The sequence below is a fragment of the Polyergus mexicanus genome, unplaced genomic scaffold (assembly GCF_030449975.1).
Source record: "Polyergus mexicanus isolate NDT 795.1 unplaced genomic scaffold, iyPolMexi1.0 SCAF_1, whole genome shotgun sequence".
Lineage (NCBI taxonomy): Eukaryota > Metazoa > Arthropoda > Insecta > Hymenoptera > Formicidae > Polyergus > Polyergus mexicanus.
In genome coordinates, this window is record NW_027223321.1 from 4,601,157 (window position 1) to 4,627,150 (window position 25,994).

Below are 25,994 nucleotides of genomic sequence, written 5' to 3' on the forward strand. Positions count from 1 at the left end.
TTCTTGCATTAAAGTTTTCCTTAACCCGCGACCAAGCTATATATACATCAAAGCGTGAGAAAGTATGGCAAATTAAATCACGATAAAAATATTATACATTTCTGTATAAAAAACTATATGACTTCCATTTTATTATCACATTCGAAGTTACTACTATTCTATTCTGCATTTGTAGTAACTTGTAACAAGTTTCATAAAGTATGGATTAATATTCTTTGAAAGATATACTTCTAGCAATTGTCGACTATATGTGTGAGAATGTCTTTATATATAAATATATATAACTACTTCAATAGTTTGTAAATATTAAAACGCGAAATATACAATAAAAGTGACGATCAAGAAAAGTCAAGAGAGGATTTCATATATAAAAAATGTTATCGATATAATATTGTCAGAATGTGAAAAATATATGAAATATTTCAATTTCGAGAAAATTATACAAACATATTAATTTCATGCTAAATGTGAATGCATTTTTTTTCTATAATTAATCTTTTTTAAAATTTCTTAAGATTCACAATTGAATTACTTTACACAAAACATTTTCTACAAAAATGTATGTAACAAAAATCTAATTTATCATTAATATATGTATAATATTGCAATTAATTGCTCGTACTGACATAAAAAAAAAGAGATCTATTATTTTATAATTTCTTATCAAATAACGGTAACTTTCATCTTCGATAAAGCTGCGAGAAATTCCAGAGATAAAGAGAATATAATATATTACAATCGCGATATCAACCGTGTTATCGTATCATTGCTACTATCTTTTTAATTTTATCATAAATTGCAAATGGATTTATGTTACTTATTAACTGAGTAAATCCATGATATCTTGTGTGGATGAATTAGATATGGGTGTATTGGTTTGTGTATTAGTTAGCGACATAAATGGCTGTAACGTTCCAGGAAAGTTTAAATTTGGCTTAATTTCTGGCTGTGTTGTAAAATTCATATTATTCTGGGGAGTGATAGCATTCCACATCGATGTGGATTGTTGCAAATTCCAATTTATAGGCGCGCTTATGCCATTGGAGTTCCAATTCATCGGTCTATTCGTGGGAACGTTATTCGGCATTGTTTGCGTTGGAGATGTTAAAAATTGTGAATGCGTTAAACTATTCTCATTATACTTGTACATAGTATTTTTAGAATAATCTGACTGCGACATAGTCGATTTTGACATGGATAGATTTAATTCATCTAAATTGTTTTTCAGCAAAGTGGCGGTTAAATCCTTTGGTTGTGGTTTTATAGGTTGTGACACAGTCCTAGGAGTCAATATAGATTGAGATTGCAATCTTTGATGCGCCTCTTGCTGCTGAATTAACCTAGAAAATAATTTTCAAAATATTTAATAATGCAATTATTAATACGAGATAAATGTATGAAATATATAGAATCTTCGAAATCTTGCTGAGACAAACCTGAGCTTATCCTCCATGGTTAATCCATTTTCAATGTTTACAGGTTTGGGATTAGCGTTCGAGGATAGAATTTCGGGCGTCAAATTAATGTCACTTAGGCTATTATTTTGCATAAAAGAGGGTGACGTTACTTGAGAAAGCGCTTGATCGAATTGTTGTGTCTCGCGACGTACTGCATCCAATTGTCGTAACGCTTCTCGATGTTCGCTAGTTACTCGATTTATCATATCAACGACCAATGTAGAAAGAGTTTCATACTGTGACATGCTAAGATTTTGCTCTATGCAAAGAGGCAATAGGAATGGTAGTACTTTTGTTGCCAGTATTTCTTTGCCCATACCTAATTTACTATGAGTGAGTAGCATTCTGTAAATACCTGGTGACATCAGAGAGATCTTTTTTAAAATAATATTCTAGAATAAAGTTGAAAAAAAAAGAAAAAAAATTAATTTTTTTTATATATGCATAAAATATATGAATATTACCTATAATAGCCATTAAAATGGCTGGTTCGCCAGAATGAGGAACTTCTTGTAGAAATGGTAATATCTGATCGAACACCAGCCAACGATCAAAATTCGGCAACATTTTCGCGAGACACAGTAAACAGTTAACGCGAATTCCGAGACTAGTAGATTTTTTTCCTGGCACCAAACAAATCTTTTTCATTCGCGGCAGTATAGCGTTTTTAATAACTGGTCCCTCGATCATCGTCACTATGTTCGGCAACGCCGATAAGCAGAGTTCTTGGAGCTGTTCCCATTCGGATTCCAATGCACGCAGTAGCATAGGCACTATATCGGTCTTAATGACACCCGTAGGGCACAATTTCAATAGTAAATTTATATTCTGCATGAGAACTAAACTGATCTGTAAAAGATACATTGTATAAAAATTATATAAATATTTATTATAATATCATTATTGCCTTATTTTTATTTAGTATCTACTGCACAATTTATTATTTCATTCTGTTTTGCATAATTATGAAAGTATGTACTTACTTGTGGCGGATCTTCTAAAGCAAGAACAGGTTTTAAATTAGGAAGGATATGTTCTCGAAATTCCTCTATCTCAGTAACTTCCATAACTTGCAGTATACTCGGCAATACAAAGGGTATCATAGGTGGATTAACCAATTCTTTATAAAGCGCTGGTAATACTCTATGAAGAGCAACCCTATGTGGCAATTGTTTCAATAGTTGTGGAAGACCTTTGTAAAATTGCGATTTTTGAAGATTATCCCATTGGAATAATTTGTCCAAATAATTTAATGTCTTAACACCAATATCAGTAAAATATTCAATCTGCAATAATGAAAACAACAAAATAGATATTATCAATTATATTTTAAGTATCTAATTTAATCAATTATTTTAAAAAATTCAAAATTTTCGATATATGCTGTAAAAAAATTAATTGCGGAAAGTTTCTCAAAGTATATTACTTCAAGAAAATGCTACCTTGATGAATTGATGAGCATCTAATCTCAATTCTGGACTATGACTCAACATGAGCTTTACAGTATCTCTCAGAGTCTCGGGAATTGGAAGCAACTTTGCCGAAATATTGGATCCTTTGAAATTTTCTAGAAAACGTCGGCACTTTCCCAAATCATTGTGTGATTCATAAAGCGATTGATGTTGCGAGGAATGTATTGTATATATCAGCATGCCTAATGCAAAAATATCGCTCGCTGGTCCGTTACTACTCGCTAATATGCATTCGGGTGCCTGATAATTTAACTGAGGTTGCACAACTGCTGGGAGTGTCGGATCATATTCCTGATACAACCATGATGGCTGTAACAAAAAAAGTGCAATTTTATTAAATTAGATCATTTAATAATAATAATCGTCTGCTTTGTAATTTTAACATATAAAATATAAAAATTGAATATAATCATTTATATATTTTTCTTAACAAGTATAATTAGTTTCTAGTTATATTAAGGTGTATTAATATAAATAGAATTTATCATATTGATAATTTTTCTACCTGTTTGCTGTCTGGATTTTGATTTAAGGCACAGAAGTCAAAGCCAAATATCTTCCAAGCTCCATGGATATTAATAACAATTGATTCTGGACACAGATTCTTATGCAACAATTTTACATCGCTATGTAGAAATGCCAGACCTTCTCCCAATTGCAACAATCCATAGCGTATTTCTATATCATGTAGTTTGTAATCTTTCAAATTTGCTGGAGTTGGTTGAGATATATTCTGATAATTACCTAAGATATTTTACATGTAAATATTATATATATTAAAAACTAAAACTCGCTTTTAATGCAATTAATTTAATATCTTTAATAATATAGAATTTAAAATATATGAAGAAAGATTTGTCTACCTAATACATTAGCCAGACTAGCAAATACTGGTTCAGTTGCAAACGCGAGACTGTCCCTCGATTCTTCCAGCGGATGTTGCACAATCAAAACTTGCGGATGTCTCAGTTTTGTCAACTGCATCACACCTCGTTTCAGAGTCTCCAATACAAGTTCACGATCAGCTTTGACAGACCATTTATCCAGCATGCGTTTCTCAAAGACAAAAATAGCGGCTTCCTGCTTAGTGGACTTTTTGTAACCGCTGTAAATCTTCCACAATAATCCTGGTCCAGCGCTCGCCACATGAGCGGTCGCTTCGAATTCCCTGGTAACAGGATTGCCAGGTAAAACGCTAGACAGCTGTGACAAACCGTACGCCGTATTTTGAACGGTATTGCTGATAGTATTGCTGACTGTATTTCGAAGTTTGTTAAGAACATCCATCCTGGTCTGGTCACTTATTACTCGATAACGATGTCTCCATAAAAAAATATAATTTTTCGGATTAAAATAAAATAATTATTTTTCAATCTGTGTGCTTTTAAAGAGATCGTATTCTTCTAAATATGAATATTTTTTCACAAATCCTCTCAAGCTGCACAAGTCACTGCTGTCAGTATATCACCATGAATCATCGCATCATCAGAGCATGAAATTCGTAGTACGAGGTTCTGAAAGATTATCTCTTTATACACTGCGATGAACTTTTCTATTTTCACTGCTAGTGACAGACAGAAAATACTAAACTTCAACAAACTTGATTCAGAACATGTCCAAAAAATTCGATGTGTGGAATTGCCTTAAGGTATCTACTAGAAAATTTTTGTTTCTGGATCCCAAAATATTGCTAGTTATAATCACTAGAAAACGAGCTCTTCTATTGGATATCAGACATTTATATGTCGAATGTCGTAGTATGAATATTACATTACGAAGAAGAGTTGCCGTCCTGTAGAATCATTGTACGTTATCGGCGACCTGACGATTAATGATGAATTAACCTCGGTCTCGGCGAGACTGACATCTACAATTCATGGAGAGATATTTTAAATCGCACCGTGAAATTTCTTTGATTTGGAGTATAAATTTGCATGGCACTGCGTAGAAAGGAAAATTTGACTGTGACGTCGCGGTTTCCTCGGTAACGTGACGGCAATACATAGTGGTTGATGGTTGACAGAATCTCGTCAATGTATCTTCCAATATGCATCCATTTCCACGAATCGCTATGACCTGTATGCAGTCCTAAATAGATTAAGCAATTAACATATATCTGTCCTTTGACTGACAGCAGTTTACACTGCTGTCACTATTATCACTGTGTATATTGCGTGTATATTGTCACTGTCCTAATCTTGTGCTGAAGATTGTATATCGTGAAAATGAGCATAATGTCTGACGTAACAAATTTACATAAAATAAATTGCATAAATGATCTCGTACAAAAAGCCATGATTAATTATGTGGGAAAGGAGCCACATAATATATATTCAAGACTTCCCACTTTGCGACAAAAATCTGAAGCAGCGAGGAAGAAAGGAGATGATGAGACTGCATACATTTTTTTAAAAAGATGGTTAAATTCGGTCGAATGGATAAAAAAAACACGGGATTATAAAACTGGTAAATCAATCTACTCCACAAATATGACTGTTGATCAGGTAGGAAGCTATACAGCATGTGTTGTTAGGATTGTATACTATGTATGTCGTATAACATATGAATGTTTATATTCTAGATAAATGAAGTGAAAAGCATACTTGCAGACTTAAAACAAAAATTAGAGATACGCTATGAGCTTAATTCCAAAAAGCATAGTAATATAGTAGAAAAAATGGAGGTTGAAACAGATGGGATAGAAGTATCAGAGATTTATGCACCAAACAGCGACATAGGCTTGAAATTACCAGAAACACCAACTGATGATCCTTTATATGGTGATAGTGATGAATTTATATCATGTACTCAATTGTATTATCTGTTACGAAAAAGTAACAGATATTTGATCATTGATATTAGGCAGAAGATTAATTATGACAAATCTAGAATATTATCTGATAAATGCATTAACATTCCACAATCTGAAATTAGACCAGGGTAAATAAATCTTTTTTCTATCTTTTATAATTTTATTTTTGTAAATTTATATTTGATATCTAAAATATTTCTTATAATAAATTTATTTTCAGAATATTGGGTTATCATTTGTTGAAATATTTACGTAAAGATAAGCATTCACATGATTTATATACTCATCGATCAGCACAGTATGTGGATGTTATAATCTTGCTGGACTGGAATACTACGCAAGAGTCTCTGACATCCACCACTCATATACATATATTAAAGAATATTTTAGAGGAATGGGATCCTGGTACAAAGTATAACAAAATTAAGATTCTAAATGGTGGATATCAAGAGTGGTTGCAGAAATACCCAGCATTCGCGACAAACCCCAATATAGATAATCAAATAACTGAATCTAAAAATATTGAGAACGAGATTTTAGAGACGATCGAGTATCCTGAATGGGTGAACGAAAACGAAATAGAGATCACAAAGAGCAAGCTAAATAATACAAAAGCCTCCAATGTCGATGTCAATGAGGAAATGAATAAAGGTGACAAGTCGGTAGTATCCAAACATGCCAGATCGAGTAGTAAGGATGTTATTTCTTCAACCAAATCCAAGAGTTTTACTAGTCAGATAACGATATCAATCGATGGCAAAGGATCGTCTTTGAGAGTTGGTGATAGTTCGAATGCACAACGATTAGAGAATCCAGATATATTAGTTCCTCAGCATAAAATATCATTGAACAAGGTGCCGCAGAACGAGATGAACGCAAAGCCAGTTATTGATCGCAGCAGCAAACCAGCTGCTTTGAAGACGTATGACCCGCGATGTAAAGAAATATTAAAGTTAAAGAAAGAACTAAACGAACTAGCAAAGTCAAAATTGAAGCTAGCTGAGGAACTATTAAATCAGGAATGCGAGCTCTATTCCCAGCGTGATGACAAGTACAGTGCCAGTGATGAAAATTATTTACGCAACGAGATAAAATCTCTAAAAGTTAAATTGGAGGACATGGTATTTATTTATTTAACAGTTTATTTTAATAGTTTTAATTTTATCACAGTATAGAGCCATAAATAAATTGTAATAAATTTTTATAAATATATAACATTTTTATTAATATTTACATTGCAGCACAAAATGTATCTCAAGATCGAAAATGAATTTAATATGTATGCAAAAGAAACAGATACAATTAAATTTAATCCTAGTGACGACAAAGAGAAGAATAATCTTGAATTCAATCTCTCTCTTTTGAAAAACAAAATCAAAGAAAATGAAAGCAAACGAAAAAAGCTACATGAGTAAGTATATATTCAATTAAAATATATATAGAAATTGTATTACACAATATATTTTAATAAAATAACAAAAAATACAGTTCGGTACAAAATTAGAGATAATGCCAGAAATCATTCACTTCTCTTATATATTAATTATTTTAAGCTATTATGAGAAGCGATTTTTTAAATAAGTAACATGTCTCTCTTTTTTATTTTATTAAAATTAAATTTTATAAATAGCAAGTTTGTTTTTTGATTTTATTGAATTCGTGTTATATTGCATGATTGTAGAGATTTTTTGGAAAGGGAGCGCAGGGAAATAACAATGAGACAAAATGATAGTGATATTCACAAGGAACCTTTAAAAACGGATAGTTCATCCATTAACACTGGCTTGGAGCGCTCTTATTCAAGTCCGAATTTACTGCAGGTACGAATAATTTTGCGGTACATTCTTACAATCAGTTTGTTCTCTTTTGTTTATCTATTTAAAATAGCAATCGCATAATTACACACGAACATTTCTGCGTTAAATTCCATTAGTTGGGAGATCGTAAAGCACCTCAGGTAGATAGAACTTCTAAGCCCTATATATCACCTCGCAAACAGAATGGATCTATTGGGAATGAAAACGTCAAAGTGTCTCCTCTTAATTGGGGGAATCGGGAGGAACGAATGACTCCTATTCACGGCAGTGTTGTAAGTACTTATCCGGACAAAAATGTGTGCGGGCGCTTTCCGGTAAAATTCTCTGATACGATCTCACAGACACTATTTATCGCAGCTTTTGCTTTCATTAACACATTGGGGTATTGGGAATGAATATTCATCTTTCAATACAATATAATAAAATTGATTACAAAACTGATAATGGTGTTGAGTTCTTAGTTTTCCATTTCATATGATGCTTGGCATAACATGTATGTATGATACTGAATGATATACTTCCATCATAATAGCAATACACGATCCTAAAATGCTCTTTATATAGATATTGAAATATCAATTAATGTTACTATTAGAATTTAATCTAAAAATGTTTTGAAATTTTTTTAAACATTATTTCAACAATTTAAAAATTGCTTATGTAATATAATTTAAAATATATAATTTTAAATAGAAATATATACACTGCAAAAAGCTGCTCTCATACACAAAAATAATGTAAATATGTGAGAAAGAGAGAGAAAGAGAAATCTCAGATTTATAATAGTTTGATGAAGAACTATTCTATTTTAAAAGTTATTTTAAAAGCAAATGTAAGGTAGTAAATAGCAGCATAAGAGGAAAAGATAAATAATAGTAAAAGTAGAAAGAAGAAGGGAAGGGGGCCGAAAGTATGTAATATATTGTATATACATACAGCTGATTATTAAAATTGTATTTAACAAGTATTGCAATTTTAATGGTCAGCAGTATATTCGTTCATATGTGATAATCGTCGAAATATAATCAATAAGATCTCGAAGATACCGATAAATATGCGAACCTCTACAAGAACATGTGTCTAATAAATATGTCGCGATGAAATGAAATCGAAAAACTTTGCGATTCGTGGAACACGTGTTCTACAGTCACGTGCTATATAACATAATGAATGTATGAGCACGTGTACGCGCACACATTTTAACACAAGGGTGAGGTTTCTTAATCCAATCTGCAGACTTTCGATGATTAGTGCTATGCACATGCACACGTGCTAGTATCCGAACAACATTAACCAGATTCGTGACCGCCTGTCAAAGGCGCAGTCTTCCGAAATTATCTACGATATTTACGTTATAAAGAGACATTTTCTACAATTATTAAAATTTATTATAGTGAAAATTTAATATTATCCCAAGAAAACCATTATATGAATAAATATCTTAAATAAATATATATGACTGTAAATTGCTCATTAATTTAATAGTATAATGTTTAATTATAATCTAATGCACGATAATACAGTCAAGCATATGTATGGATATAGTGCTTATTATCTTATGATCAAATAATCTTTTGTTGGAATGTGGTGGAAAATGTTAGACAATGGTGTATCTTCACAGAAAATTTATTCCACTGCAATTGCTTAATTATTTTAAAAAGGTAGTCACTAAAAAACAAATTGTGTAGTTTACATTAATGTTGAAATAATTTATCTGATACAGAGAGATATGTGATTAAAAAATTAATCACTTCGTATAATGCAGCATCTGGGATACATCAGTGCTTGTTTTAAAAATTATTGTATCTATGATATTGTGTGAATATATCTCTTTTAATACTTCTGTATAATTCTGTATAATTATTTATTTTGTGAAACTAATTAACTTAATGAATCTTTAACTTATAAAAATTCCCATACACTTCTGTCCAAGTATTAAATGCCATTTATATCGAAAAAAAAAAATTAAATAAGTCGTTTATTAAAAAGCAATAAATAGTAAATTATCTATTTATAGATATATCAAAATAAATACTTTATAAGTTTCGATTGACCATCGCATGTTGTTTAAATCGATATATCCCCTCGCTCTCTCTTAATTACATCATGCTTGAATATAGATCGCGTAGTTCTATTCTACAATTGCAAATTTCTAATTTTGAGAAGAATTAATTATTTGCGCGCATTTATTCTTTTATCGTATTTGAAAATTTTACAAAAAATGAATATTTAAGACGTTTTCGGTAATCATGAATATTATGAAAACACAATCAAAATTTGTTTAAAAGTTTTAATTTAAGTATGTCTGGAGTAGGCATTTAAGATTAAAATGGAGTGTTATGTATAAGAGACGAGTGGTAAAATTAAAATGTATCTTCCAACGAAAAAATCTCATTAATATATTATCTTTTGTCATAACATGAAAGGTGTATGGTATGCGTATGTGTATTTATGATACATTGATAGAGTTGATAGTGTGTTGTATCAGTAAAAGTAATTTTTTTATATTTACAGCATCCAGGCATAACCGGCTTGAAAAACTTGGGCAATTCTTGTTATATGAACAGTATCATTCAATGTCTGAGTAATACAACGAATTTGGCGAAATACTTCACCGACGATTCATACGCCGACGATCTCTATATAAGTAACGATAATATGACACAAGGCCAAGTCGTGGAGGAAGTGGCTCAAGTAATTAAAGCGCTATGGAGAGGCCAGTACAAAAGTATATCTCCTCATGATTTAAAGGTACTTTAGTTCTTATTTTTAAAATTTGAATTCTAATCTTATCTTACTTTCAAGCATTAAGTAAATTCTGAGTCACTCTATTTTCTATTTTTTTATTTATACTTGCATTTGAATTAGATTTTATTCTTTTATATTGACTTTTATATATATCAATGTAATTTTTTTTTCAATTCTATCATTACTAGGTCGCGGTCGGGCAATACAAATTACAGTTTGAAAGTTACGAACAACAAGATTCTCATGAGTTTCTCACGTTTCTTTTAGACTGGATGCATAATGATCTTAAAAAGGTAACAAGTCTATGCTTTAAAGTGATATAATTAGTGTGAAGACTAATTACAGAGAGATACCAGAAGTCTTTTGTTTATAGGAGGCGAAAATGCCGATCGAAATGACCAATGCGGAGAAAGAATGGGATAAGGCGATGAATTCTCAAAGATCCATAATATCGGATTTATTTTTTGGACAACTGAGATCTACCATTACATGTTCATTTTGCAAGCAAGCGAGTACTACATATGAGACATTTAACAGTTTAACCATGTCTTTATCTCAGTCTAATCGGTGTACTTTAAACGTGAGTATTTTACAAAATTGTATGATTATCTGAATGGAATATTAATCTTTTCTCTTTGTATTCATAATATAAATAATTCAATCGATTAAATTATTTACCGAAGCGAAAAGATATATTGCGTTTTGTGGGAATTATATGTTTCGTGTGTAAAAACGTTTCGTTCTTTTATGTTAGGATTGCATGGAGAAGTTTGTGACGGGACAGAAGGTGAGCGGATGGAAATGTCCCAAGTGCCAAACACCCCGCGACGCGACAAAGAAATTTGATTTCGTCAAACTCGCGCCCATCGTCGTGATTCACTTAAATCGTTTCGCCGAGAGTGGCGGATGGTTGGAAAAGCGCAATACCGCCGTTGATTTTCCTCTCACGGGATTCAACTTAAAACCTTATCTCGTTATGGAGAATACAAAAGCGATCATGACGAATAATATCCGCAATTACAATTATACTCTCTATGCAATGTCCAATCATTATGGAACGATGGATGGCGGTCATTACACAGCATTTTGCAAAAATGCTACTCAGAATAAGTATGTATGACAAATTTGAAAAATTTATTAAAAATATTAAAATTATTTAAAATAATTTTTAAAATAATTATTAAAAATTATTAAAAATAAAGCGTTAAATTTAATGTCAACTTTTTGTCTTTTTACAAGTTCTGTTATTAGAGAGTTATTAATCTCTTATAAAGCGTAATTATTTTTCGATAAATTTTTTTTTAATTTCTAAACATTTGTTAATGTATATATATATAATGTATATATATATAATAAATAATATTTACAGATGGTATAAATATGATGATCAAACTGTCACGGAGGTATCGCCGAGCCAAGTAAAATCTCAAAACACGAGTGCCTATTTATTGTTCTATACTTCATTTCCGAATACGATCATGTAGTATGAAGATGTGACCGCGGACGCGATTAACACTCGGTTATGACTAAAGTCTTAATTTTAATATAGTACTGTGTAATCTTTCTCTTAAGTATAATATTGCGCTAAATCTTAATCTTACTATTACGAGGAAGATTACACAGTAATGTGATCAATATTCTGCAGATATGAAACGGTATATTTTGTATTATAAATCCTGTACATGAGCAAAAAGAAAAATATGTATAGGGGCTGTGACGGTATTGAAAGCTTTATTGGTGCTGGCATTCATTAAGAATATGTAAATATATAGAACGGTGGCAATTCCTTTCTGTATTTCCATTGCAGTTTTTGCCTTAGAGAAAAAGTAAAATATAGTTCGAGAATATTTTAATACATATATGTATATATAGCTTCATATAATTATGTTTAGATATATTAGTCAGATTACATTGGATTCAGATACAAAATACAAATTATATTCATTAGCAGCATCATTTGTACTAATAGGTATAGTATTTTTTTTTTCGTCGATTGTTTCCTTTTTATTTGCTTTTGTATTGAAACAAAGCGATAGAGGCCATATAGTTCTTTGTCTTATCGAACAGTTTAGTTAAAATTTTCGTAGACGAAAAATTTATTTGAATTAAAATTCATTATATTTTTAATTGTATTTTTTACGGATGATCATCAAAAAAGTGTTAATTATTGTGAATAATAGGTAAAACGCATATATCATACAATTTAAACCGATTGGCAGCATTAACTGCCTTCTTTGCTGCGCTGCCAATATTGTTGTAATGCGACCATTTTGTACTTGAAACGCTTTATTGAAAGTTAGAAACTAAGTTTGAGAACTTAAATGTAATTAAGTTTCTTAATGGCTTGTATATAACAGAATGAGAGAAAAAAATTTTACTTAAAAAAATATAAATAATTAAAATTCCGTTATGTACGAGTCATTGTACGCTCATCTATGAATGGCTTAGAACAGCCCAAAGAAATTATGTTTGGTAACTAATCAAACGTAACATCTGGATATTTAAATTATTGTTTCAGTGGATATATAAATAATAAACCAAATATTCAGATAATTACGTTTATACACATATTTACATATATATATGTTATGAGATTCGCGCAAAATTTTATAAATCTAGCCATTAAATAGCACTCGCAAAGGCTAAATTAAGAGAATTTAACGCAAAACTCAATAAATTCATCATGCAACTCGCTTTGTTGCTATATACAATTATATGTACTTTATCTATCAGATGCATAATATACATTTAAGACCATAATGTTGTCGGAAATGTCAATAACATCACCACAACTATGTATAATATATCTTTTTGTTTAATTTTTCCCTTTTTCAACAATAACTGTAGTTAAGTATATGCAACTTTTCATTTGTTTATTTTTCTTTTATGCTTTATCTCTCACTCTGATCGTTTAAAAGTGTCTTACTAATTTATGTCAAATATACAATTCGAGATTTCTTTATGCATTTCTGCAGATATATGCACGCGAAGCGAAGAAAATTTGCGCGGTTCTTCCTATTTACAACTTATATAACGCAACTCTGAAAATTAATTTTGCAGACATACATTTAATGAATAATCGATACTTAATAAATATGAAAAAAGGTATTTTAAATATTTTTAATTCGATATTGTGAACCGTTTTGATTTTTTCATTGATCTTACTGTCATTCTATCTACGTGAGAATATTAACAAAAGTTTGCTTCCTTGTTGGATTAATACTTTTCTTTTGTGATCGGACGACTTATGTCTGTATTACAATTTAATAAATGAATTGCTTGATTTTGGACTCTGAATTATGTAATATTTTTGAACATTTATATTTACATAGAAAATAAGAATTAAACCCTAATGTTTTATTTTTTCAATTATAAATATTTTAATATTTCCTTCCAGAATTCATGCGTATACATTTGAAAAAAAATCAGATTTCAAAAATGTATTAATAATCAAATCAGTTTTTGATACATTAGAACGAAATAATAAAATTAATATATCTATTTAAATATATATATCAAACTATAAAAATTGACGATATAATTTTTTTTTAGTTTAGTTTTGCAATACTTTATATAATACTTGCTTACATCTCTATAAATCTAATTTACTTCTGCTATTATATTTATTATTATAACGTATATATGTTATTGGTGCTGTCTTGACTCTTTTACATTTTATGAATTACATATAAACACGTATTCGTATATTCGTTTATTTGTGCCAGAGAAACGCGATATAAAATCGGGATTGGGGGATTCAAACGTCGCGGCCCCCTCACAAAACTGTCGAACTTCAACGCGTCGTTAATAATTTTCGCACAATCTGTAGCTCAATACACGTTTGCGCGATCCGAGCCTTAATCGGAAACTTCTCGCTATTTTTCTCGGCCGCCACCCTCGTTAAGACAATTTATATTCTTTTATCCTTTAATGCGGCTCTCGAGTGCACCCCTCCCGAAACGCTGTCGACGGCCGCGCACGCGGAACACTCGGCCCCCTTCTTCCTCACAACTTTTTCCATATTCCAATTAGGGATATTTCCCATTGATTTAAGGCCCGGTCGTCGGAAGGCGAGCGAATATTAACGGCTTAACACTGCGATAAATTTACAGTGCCGATATGCCGCGGGTATATCTCCTCCCTCGTGGTACATACCCCTCCTCCCCCCCTCGCCGTTCTAGGAGCAGGGTGAAAAAAAATTCCCCGGAGAAACGCGACGGTCAGGACCACGCGCTTACGCGTACGCCGAGTACTTTACGAGTTGTAAAAACTCTCGTAACATTAATCACCGTACTTATCCGAAATCGATACCCCGAGGCTGCGAGTATGAGCGGGCCGTGCGTGTCACCGTCTGTTTACGAGTGTTTCTTTCGGCTCGTTTCTTTCGCCCTTACGAAAGAAGAAAAAGTTATTTCGCTCCCGGGTTGCACGCGATGCAGATTATATACATAGATCTCTATGAGAAATTGAAAACCCCATAAGTATCACGCGCTTTCTCTCTCTTGCTAAATATTCTTATTAACAGAAACCGCATTTCCCATATGCGTCCTTGTGTTTTAAATAATTATATTGTCTTAACATATTTGTATTATATATATATATATATATATATATATATATATATATATATGTTTTATTATATATGTGCTTGTAATTATACTATTCGCGCCCAAAGGACACTGAATGCGGTAATTTTTTCAAATGTGTGTGCCATTTGTCATGTGCAAATCATATATAAATAATTAAAAATATTTTATGAGATTATGAATTTCTCTCCTTCAATAGCACAGAATGAAAATAATCGAGCTACTCCACTGAAAAATGACAAGTAGTTAGGTCAAGGTTTCGTCCGCCGTAACATCCGTGGCGCCGGCAGATGGCGCTTAAAGCGATTCTTTTAGATGTGCGTCGAACGATCTATACAACAAATCGAAACATTTAGTTAGTGCTGCTGTTGATATTCCGACATGTATATCATTGCAGTTGATTACATGAATCACATCCATATTTTTGGTAAATATTTAACATCCTACTCGTGATAAAAACTTATTCCGTACGTAAAATATATACTCCTTTTGAACTTTAAAGTAGATCTACATCAATCTCACGAGTTTTTGTGTCGAAAGATCTTGAGCAGAATTTTGAAAGATTAAACGTAGCCATCTTGACTCTAATAAATATTGCATATTTATAATAGATATGTCGTGTATAATAGCATATGCATATTATATATTTATTTCACATACACAGGATTAATTTCTATAATCATATATCTGTATTAACTCTAACAACACATATCTTTAAGATGTCCAGAGGACATCCACGGGATGTAAACATCCTCTGGATGATGTTCGGACATCTTGAAAATGCGTACTATTAAGGAATATTTTCTTTGCATATTATATGGCTTAATATTAATTTTTACTTGCGACACTTTATGTGTCACATATATTTTATATGATTATGAGAACTGATTGTGAACATTATGTATTAGACAAAGTAGATTGCAAGAATTTTTTATTTCTGTATGCATTCCTTTTTCTTAACATATTAATTTAACATTACGGAAATAATCAAGCTCCTTTCTAGGAGACGAACAGTAGTTACGGTCAAGGTTTCGTCCGCCGTAGTTCGTGGCGCTACATACAGATGGCGCTCAAAACGGCTCCTTGTTTCAAACTAGATAAATAAATCGTAACGGTCAATTAGTGCGGGATTGTTGGTTGCAGGTTGCTGCTTCGATGCATATATCGTTATGATTCATCACGAATTACGTCGTATTTTGGTAAATATTTAATATCATTCACGATAGGAATTTATTCCTCACAGTAGATGCTTTTCTTAAACTTTGAAATAGCTCTGCAACATGAATTTCGCAAGCTTTTGCATAGAAAATTTTTGAATACAACTTCGAAAGATTTAAGGCAGCCATCTTAGCTGTAATAAATATCACATATCTAATAGATATGGAATGTATTATAGTGGTAATATAATTCGAAAGAGAATAACACATACGGGATTTATTTCTAATCACACTATGTATTAATGTGTGCATTCATATAAGCGCGAGCCTGCATATTGTGTGTGTGCGTATGTGATTAAATCAATCGATTATTTAGAAAAGAAAATTAAAGCATAAATATGTGATTAATTTGCGAAAAATAAATATCTTTTTAAAAAATTATTTTAAAAAATTGCATTTCTCTTTCTGTCTTTTATTCAAATTTTTTACATTCTTAAAATCGATTAATTACGCATTACTGCTCTTTCTTTTAATATTTAATATATTCGCGAACAGCAATCTCCTGGAGCTAACAAGTTGCAAATAATTTCACCAGACATTATATCATATATATATATATATATATATATATATATATATATATATATATATATATATATATGTGTACAGATTACAGTATAGCTGTGCTTTAATCAGAATACAAAAGTACACCAATTAACAGCACGTTTGAAAGTTCGTATTATATGTAAAAAATAAAAAAAGTATTAATAATTGCATTATATGTATTAAAAAAAATTATATTGTTGCTATTATTTTAATTTTATAATTTTATCACACGTTGCATTATATAAAGCCAAATTTCTGTTAATGTCATAACTACAATCAATATATATTACGTATTGATAAATAATAATATAAAATTTATACTAACATATATTTTTTATTTACAGATATGTTGGATGGGAGAAAAAAATCCATGGATGGGACAATCTAGGAGCATGTCTCCAAGGGTCTTAGGAGCACGAATCTGAATCATCACTGGTGAGCGATTATATATTTTTTTATTTTATGCCTCTTCCCAAGTTTTCTTTACTTTATTTACATTATTGCACAACATTAATTCAACAAATAAATACACTCCATATGTTTTTATTAGCTATATTTCAGACTTTATATTTTTTTTAAAGAATTTAATCTTCAGAATTTGAAATAAAATAAAAACACGCAAACATTTTAATTATGAATATTACTTAATATTGTCGGCGTTAAAACATCTAGTTTCAACAATGTTTTACTCTAAATTTTTTTATTTAAGATTAAATGAAAAACGATGTATTAAATAACTATTTTTCTCCAAAATTATAAAAAATTTCGATTGAATAGAAACGAAATTTATCATAAAAATAGTTTCAATAAAAAACTAAAAATTGTATATGTAATAATTGATAAACAGATGGGAGAGGGTAAATGAAGTGAATGGATTATGAGATATACAATATAATTCTACAATTACCATAATACGTGTTCCATTTATTAAATTGGAGATATAATACACAAGCGATAGATAACACGTATGTATAATTTATACAATATTTTATACAGATTGTCTCTACCTCTTCAAATAACAATTTACCTAAGTTTACTGTACAGCAATGTGTGTTGTCGGATACTCGATAGACGTTACAAGAGACTTTAGGATGCGCTTTAAGAAATAATCGCTCGATTAATTGCAACGCGCAAAATAACGTTCTTCACTGTCCTTTTTTTTTCTATGTTTAACATTTTTTGATCAGCCTTTTGAATTCAGAGTTTTGCCCATATGCTAAATCTTTCTGAACATGGCGATTAACGCTTATCAAGTTCTATGATTCGTATTCTCGTCGCACTTTTGGCTAAAGATGGCAGACTAAATTATAAATTTGCATTTCAGTAATGATTATATATATATATTTCATAATCATTTTTTACATATTTTAGGATAAAATTTTTTAATTTGAATTCTTCTTATTAATTAATTAAATTCTTTTATCAAATTTGTTTGGCACGTATATAAAAGTTTTTAAAAAGCAAAATTTTAATATTTAGTAATCACATCACACAGACACATAATTTTAATTATTTTAATAAAAAGGCTACACTTGGGTAAGTATGTATATTCGATTAAAATATCTTTATATTTATTGATGTATCATGAATATTCTGATATCTATATATTTTAAAATAGAATTATTAAAGTATATAATAAGGACTTCACAGCACGCATCGTATAAGTATAAAGTAAAGTTTAGTACATTCTGTTAAAATAATATCTTTAAACTAGGTAAAATAAAACTTGGGATCAGGCAACCATATTTAGCACTAATCTGCGGCAAGAATACAAAAGGTTCGTCGTTTTTAGTTGCACTTTCTGTATTTTGTTTTTCCTTTTCTTCATCTCTCTCTAAAACCAGAATATACACTTGTCTCATTTTAAATGCAGAAAATGTAAGAAAGTGCAGCTAGAAAAACGGAGCCAGAGTTACGAGTTTAGACGCACGCCACGTGCGATTTATTTGTGTGTGTATATGCTATATTTTTCTATATTTCTCAGTGTTTTTTTTTATATTTTAGTCTACAATAGACGATATCTACTTATTTCACTTACGCGTCTAAACCGAACGCCGTATTAAATACGTTAGATATCACATTCACGTTTATCGTTTATCTATTATACATAATATACAGTCCATAATATAAAGTCCATTTTTCGTAGAATTTCTCGACATGCATTTATTTTGGATGTATTTCGAATTTCATATAAATTTTTCCCCGATTATCTCTCGAATATCTTTCTTGTAGATCTCTGACTTTACCAAAATTTGCAGAGAAACAAAGCTAAAACGATAAATAATTGCCTTTATTTCTTGCAACTGGCATTTTTGATAATATAAATAAATATCCGTACATATATAAAAAAATAAATGAAATAATTTTCTAACGATTTTCAATCTTTTAAGCAAGAAAAAATGCCTTTAATGACTTTGCATAATTTTAAAATTCTCATAGAAAAATGAATATTTATTTCTAGAAATTTTTTCTTTTAACAGAAACAATATCTTTATATATCGATAACAAAAAAGAGAGCAAAAATCATGTCGCGTCGCGCAAAATATTTAGTATTTTATAATAGTTTACAGTTTACACTCATTAAAGATCATCAATTTATTAAATTATTACTTTGCATTATTTGAATTATAATTTCTCAATGCTGTTGAAATATGCGATCAGAAAATTGCAAGAAATTAACAGAGAAGGATATTTTCTTTTATTTTCTTAAATAAATAATATTATATCTCTGTCATATTCGTCATATTTTGTTATATTCGTGAATCCGTAATATTTAAACAACATGTTTCCCGATTGACCAATTAAACGCGGCACAGAAAATAATATTTTTTCCAATCCCCCAATATTTATACATAAAATTATTTATTTAACCGAGAGAATGATCTTCCCGCGTCATTTTCTCAATGATAGTCGACTAGTTAGAATGGCGTACGGATTGCCGGGTCCTTGGATTTATGGTTATCCATTAAAACACCTCCTTGACGGGGGCTGACGTTACGTCGTCGTGCGTTGTTTACCATATTTGCCGTGCGTTGTTTGTCAGATGGATAACAAAGCCCCAGCGACTAATCTGCCATCGCGTAAGCAGCTCGGCAAACCCTTCCTATCGATTCCTCCGTATGCTCTCGCAGCGACTAAATATGTACACACGATCGAGAGATTTTGAGAATGATAACACACATTCGCCTCTCTCGGAGGGTGTTAACGATATATATTTGAACGTGTCGCTACATTCTCTTGTCAAACACGACGCGTAATTAGAGCAACGAAGTTATCATACGATTCTATGTCAAGTTGATTTCAAATTGGTAGATACATGACAAGTTGATAAATTTACATGACTCTCAGGTTTTTATCGATATCACATTTTATCGATAACTTAAAAAATAATGTTACTTTATGATTGTATGTTATTTCATCTGTTCCGAAAAAAATTAATTCGTACATAAATGTCGGTATTTAAAATGCAATATATCTGTCTAATGAGCCAATTCAAATTATGTTAAAAGACTCATTTAATATACGCTAGATTCGTATTTATCTCTTGGAGCAAGGTAATCGTGAAGTATTACCATAGTCACAAAAGCAAGCCCAGTTTATGATAATAAATTGGTGTCGTAACTGTTCGCGATTAATTAGACTTTCTCGGGTCGATAACCGCGCAATCGTCCTTGAATCGTACTTCGTTTGATCGAGCGACACTTCAAAATTTCAGGACCGGCGACATTGATCGTGAAATAGCGACATAGTCTTTATTATTGATATTTTAAATGGTCACATCCATCATTCAGATCAATTAAACATGATATATGTATATGTAATCAAAATTCAAATGGTCACTAATTGTAAGTCATATTGTCGGATGGCAAAATTACAGCGCATCAATTTTTTTATTCGGTCTCTTCTCGAGAAATTTCTTTGCTCACTTATTATTCTCGATTTTTCTGAATTAATTCGAAAGAACAAATGCGGAATATATTTTACGCTTTACATATTAATTTATATATATATAATGTTCAATTCCGATATAAATAATTATTCTTTGGTTAAAATTTAGTCGAAACCGAGTCGCTAGTTCTTGAGCACTCACAAAATCCGCCATCGACAAAATCAGCGTGTATTCGCAATATTTCGAAGCCAATCGAAACATCCGTTAGAATCGATCAAAATTATGACGGTCGCCGTAAAGATCTATTCGCTCCAAGAAGCCACGACTATCCTCGACTATAACAGCACGATTGCAAACACTATCGCGAAATGCGAAGATTAGATATATCAGGCATCTTACAACTTGCGCGTTTTCTCTCGGCCGCCTTAATAATATCTTTTTTTTTCAAAATTAATTTTTAGGAAAGACTAGGGAATGATAATTAAAATTCTAATCAAAATCCAAGTATAAAATCCGCTCGAAGTTAACTGCAAAGAGAGTACACCCCTTCTCTATTTCTTGATAAATCTTTTATCTTCCGTTTATAATTCAACAAGAATCGACTCCACACAGCATAAATATTCTCGCGAGAGAGATTTCTGCTCTCTATTAAATTTTTTGAATCGTCTCTTGTGCTCTTCGCCGTTCGAAAAAGACGCGCGACCTCCCGGACATTCCGTACATCACTTGCGATGCCGCGTTAAGCGTTCGGCTAAATCACGAAGAAGGACACGCGTACACACACTCTCACGTACGTACGTCACCCCTTTTTTTTTTCTTCCTCTCTTTCTCTGCGCCGCCGTTCAGTCGTTCCGCGATCATTCGCGAGCCGACACGCGCATTGTTCACCGAACAAGCAGCGAGGAATCCTTTGATACGCGCCGCCCCCGGGCCACGCCTTAGCCTTCTCCTCCCGCAACCCTCTTTTCCCTTTTTTCGCGTCCCCGCGTGTCCCCGAGTCACCCCCGCCGTCCGGACCGGCGGTTCTCAATGCCTGTATTGCTGCTCGAGCTCCCTTCGCAGCCTTTTCGCGGCGGTTTCGCCGCCGGCGCCACCGCCGCTACCACCATCGGTTTCCGCGTCGCTGCAGCCGTCCTCACCCTCGGCGACGACGCCCTCGACCTCCTCCTGCCGCCGTTTCGCCGTCGCCATCTCCGCCGCGTGCTTCTTCCGCCACTTTGTCCGCCGATTCTGGAACCACACCTGAAAATCGGATGCTCGTATTAATAGATTTTCAATCATGATTTTATATTTCATGTATTCCGATATTTATTCGATTAAGATCGAGTTCAATATTTAATTCTCATTTACAACTTAAGGTGCTAATTGAATATTCGTGTTTTTTTTACGCAATTTTATATTGCTTGTAAAACGATAAATGCGTAAAATGATAAAATTATAAGCACTAAATGAAAATATATGGAGGATATTTGGTGAGATGGTTTTTTAAATATTTGCATTTATTATGTTAATTTTTCTCTCCCGATTTTTCCGAAGAATGAATTAATCTTCGATATAATAATCTCTATCGCGAAATGGCCGTTCCACACGGATTATTGAAACTGCCGACATCTCTAACCCTCGACATCTTTAACATTGCTCGCTCGCGATCTCCATTCGACCTCTCTCGATTAATACGCTGGCCTCCGGCTCTAGCGGGCGTCTATAACATTTGAATTAACGGGTCCCGGAGAAAATTCATCGGCGACCAGCCTCCCGCGGGGACTGGGGGGGGGGAGGGGGGCTTGGAAACGGCGTTAACTTAAGGTGCCCCTCCGCACCTATAAAGCTCGAGATACACAGTAGGAGTCTGTGTCCCCACAACAATGTATTTAATTAACGTAACGGGTGTCAGGGGAGCACGGGGGAGCTTCACCGTAGCGCGATTGCACCCACAAACCACCTCCGATCCATGCCAGCCCATGTGGCCCCGCTAAACTCCTCCTCCTCCTTCTCTTCCTGCTCTTCGTCCTCCCTCCTCTAGTCACCCCCGTTGCCGCCGCCACCGCCGCTTTTCCGTATCCAACCCCAATCCGCAGGCTTGTTCAATGGCCGCCAAGTCGAGAGCTTAAATTAAAGATATAAGCGTCTCGGTGAGCGAGCGCGGGCGCGAAGCGGTAAACGAATTAAAAAGTAAACGGCCGGCCGTAAAAGTTAATGGCTGTTCGGATGAAAATTAAAATACTCGAGGAATTAAGATAACGGAGAGGCAGGCGAATGGACAATCTGCAGGGATTGACTGCAGGCAAGCGTCGGACGTAAAAAAGCAGTTCGGCCCGGCAACGAAAGTCCAATTTGTATTTCATGCTCGGCCTTCATGAAGAAATAGAGAGAGAGAGAGTATAAAGGAAAGAGATAAAGGGTAGAAGAAGACAGGAGACGAGAAAAAAGATTAGGGGGCGCTAAATTTAGTCGTCGTTAAATTTAGTCGCTTGATAAACAAAAGATTACTCGATTGTTTTATCCAAACTAAATAGAATATCATAATTGCATATTTTAAAAAAATCTTTTCCGATTTAATAATTTTTCCTACATTTTTTAGCGTTCTTCTTTTCGAGGTATGACATACAGACATATCATCGATAAATAAATATCTCAATTATTATCGGAGGAAGAAAATGTGTTTTTGAGACACCGTGTTAATAATGCATTCATTTATGATATTATTGATAAAATATTGTATTCTTCGTAATGTATAAATATTTCGAAGGGAAGAAATAGATGCTCGGATGTGGATCGGTTACACGCAATCGCGATAAAGAAACTTCTTCCGTCCACGGCGATTCGTAATTTCTAAAATATCGTTCAATGAATCGGAGAAACTGAGGACAATCAAAATTGATGCTAAGTTTACCGAACTCTCCCTCGGGATCGCGTGCGCGCGTGAAACGACCTAGTTTCCCTCTATTAGTATCGACCCTGGTTTGCTTTGCTCTAAACAAACTTTAAAGACGATAAAGCATTTTTATAGTTACATCTTTCCTAAATTCAAATGCGACATTTCATTTTTCCAGAAACGCGCGAATGCTGTAAATAAAGAATACTATTATTTTTTTTTTGCAATACATGAATTGCTCGATGAAATATACATTTCATCAAGATTACTCGATATTTATAAAAGAATTGAAAAATTTATAGCCAGTTTATATTCCGTTTTATTTCTATCAAAATACATATGTAATATTTTATAAAATATTATATTATTTTTATCAGAAACATATATTTCAATAAAATAGCATTTGCTGCATAATGTTGAGAATACTCTAACATTTCTATTTTTTTTATTTTTTTTATCGTTTAAAAATTTACAGTAGCTGCGTTGCATAACATAGATACAAAGGTTTCTCAGCGATTTAGTGTCGAAAAAATAAAAAATCGGCGATTCGCCCTTTCTCGACGAAACGATAAAAAACCGATTTGGGGATGCAACCGCAAAGCCTTTCCGATCGCTATTCTTTAAATTGTCACGACTGATACAGTGCGAAAATGTAAATGCAAAGGAAGTCTTGGTCGGGATTCATCCATCTTATTTTTGAACGCATTAGTCACGCGCACATTGTGAAACGGGGGCGGGGGAAAAACCGGTGGTCGTCGTTTTCCCCTTTCTTCCGCCCTCCCTCTTGTTCGTCCCTCGTCGACGACGCTGCGCGTCGTCTCACAACTGTTCGATTTATTAAATCAGGATTATCTAAGCCCATTACATTGTCCCGCGAGCTAGATACAAAACCGCATTTGTAACTCGCGTAAAGCTCTTAGGGCGGACCCGCGGAGAGCGGCACTGATTTCCGCGGTCATCCATCTACCCTCCACCTCATCTCTCCATGTTTCCTCTCCCCCGTCTATAACAGATAATACCGATAGCATCTGATCTCGCAGTTGATATCGCCGCCGGGACAATTTATTATGCGAAAGATTACGGCCGTGTGACTCACTTTTCGCCCTCGTGGAGCGACAAAATTCGCGCGGCCAAGTTCTCGTTCGAATCGAAACTCTATGATGAGATCACCTCGTAACTAGGTAGTTTAGATAAGTGGTAAATTAACTGTGTAATTAACGTATGAACAAAATACAGTGTATAATTTTGATCCAATTCTCTAAGCAATTTTACCATTTTTATAATCTATTTTATTTTTATTATTTATTTTAATTGCATAGTGTGAAATAATTCAAACAATTTTTTTAAAATGTTTTTCTGGCAATGTAGAGAAAGAGATGAGCGATGTTTTTTGGACATTTTTGATGTTATGACAACCTCATTAAAATTATTTTATTAGGGACAGTTTATATTTTATATCGAAAATTTCTCTAGCAATTAAAAATATTTTTGTTTAAATATAATTATCATATTAGTAAAAATTTTCTTTAAATGTTCAGTTTCAAAAAAACAACTCTCATACGTCGATTTCGAAATTAGCTTCTTAATGAAAATAGAAAAACAATAAAGATAACCGATAAGTGAAGCTGAATAAAGTGTAGCAGAAAAAATAAAACGTCTAAAACAGACGCTCCAAGAAAAGGGATCGGAAAATAAGCAAAAATTGTAAGATGATGCAAAACATAGATGTAGATGAAAATTTGGGAAAACATAGAGAGAAAGAGGAACTTTGAAACGAGCGACAGATTGGGACATGCTATGGAAAGGGAAACGAAAAAGGAGCGAGTTAGGAGTTTGCGAGAGGGAGATAAAAAGAGGTAGATAGAGATAGAAGAACTGTGTAAGCGTAGAAACGGATTTCGATGTAAATGCGTGGAAAGGAAAGAAAACTGCGGATCACAGTTGCAAATTGCCCCTTCTCTCTTGCTCCACATTCGTGTATATTTATTGCGAGATGTCATCAGCGTCATTCTGATAATCCTAATCAGTTTTTATTTCTGCTTTCGACGGGAAGGAAAGATTACATTAGATATGTGTCTTTCGTCGTTACTTACGGAATACGAATTGTATTAAGCAAATAAGACTCTAAACGAAAAAGTAATAAGTAATAATTTAACAAATTTAAATTTATTTAAATTTGAAAATATCAAATTGTATATGAAACAAGTTGTTGTTAACATTATATATATAAAATGTTTTAGGACCGAATTGTCAATAACACTAATTATTCGGCCTTGGTGGGATATACAATAGCCCGCTAATGTTTACGTGCTTCGGCACTCGGCACTGTTATCATATGCGCGATATCACTCGAGCAAAATGTAATACATGCGAGACGCTCTGTCAAATTTCTTTTGTCAACGCGATCGCGAAAAGTATCGGGAAATAATTTGCAATGAATTAATATTAAATTACATATCAAAATATTATTAAGGTTAATGAATTATAATTGAGTAAATTATCAGAGACAAAACGACGTTAATAAACGAAAATTTGATGATTTTTTGTGGGAAGCGAATCGCGCTTAAATGGAGCA

The 25,994-nt window shown here is 32.6% G+C and overlaps 3 protein-coding genes and 1 long non-coding RNA gene across 6 annotated transcripts in view; 2 read left to right on the forward strand and 2 right to left on the reverse strand.

Annotated features, from left to right (window-relative positions):
- Positions 1-531: 531 nt before the first annotated feature.
- Positions 532-4,432, reverse strand: LOC138932538 (SCY1-like protein 2). Its single transcript, XM_070294458.1, has 7 exons — positions 3,793-4,432; positions 3,435-3,673; positions 2,900-3,238; positions 2,441-2,743; positions 1,922-2,306; positions 1,437-1,812; positions 532-1,340 (listed from the first exon to the last, which is right to left on the reverse strand). The coding sequence occupies exons 1-7, from the start codon at positions 4,214-4,216 to the stop codon at positions 821-823; spliced, it is 2,586 nt and encodes an 861-aa protein (XP_070150559.1). The 5' UTR covers positions 4,217-4,432; the 3' UTR covers positions 532-820.
- A 261-nt stretch (positions 4,433-4,693) lies between these two features.
- LOC138932545 (ubiquitin carboxyl-terminal hydrolase 8) lies at positions 4,694-13,657 on the forward strand. Its single transcript, XM_070294471.1, has 11 exons — positions 4,694-5,433; positions 5,511-5,869; positions 5,962-6,862; positions 6,983-7,152; positions 7,423-7,561; positions 7,675-7,830; positions 10,073-10,309; positions 10,495-10,599; positions 10,680-10,886; positions 11,061-11,416; positions 11,676-13,657. The coding sequence occupies exons 1-11, from the start codon at positions 5,155-5,157 to the stop codon at positions 11,788-11,790; spliced, it is 3,024 nt and encodes a 1,007-aa protein (XP_070150572.1). The 5' UTR covers positions 4,694-5,154; the 3' UTR covers positions 11,791-13,657.
- Positions 13,658-15,048: 1,391 nt separating this feature from the next.
- The window catches only part of LOC138932567 (uncharacterized), an 81,515-nt gene continuing 70,569 nt past the window's right edge, over positions 15,049-25,994 (forward strand). Inside the window, exons 1-3 of one of the 3 annotated variants that reach the window (XR_011446786.1) lie at positions 15,049-15,359; positions 15,896-16,091; positions 17,000-17,090. This is a non-coding gene — a long non-coding RNA (uncharacterized lncRNA). The remainder of the gene's footprint in view (positions 15,360-15,895; positions 16,092-16,999; positions 17,091-25,994) is intronic. The other 2 variants (XR_011446787.1, XR_011446788.1) reach the window with 2 other exon arrangements.
- The window catches only part of Hgtx (HGTX homeodomain transcription factor), a 32,684-nt gene continuing 27,377 nt past the window's right edge, over positions 20,688-25,994 (reverse strand). Inside the window, exon 4 of the mRNA XM_070294493.1 lies at positions 20,688-21,786. Within this exon, the coding sequence (XP_070150594.1) occupies positions 21,571-21,786 (216 nt within the window). The 3' untranslated portion in view covers positions 20,688-21,570. The remainder of the gene's footprint in view (positions 21,787-25,994) is intronic.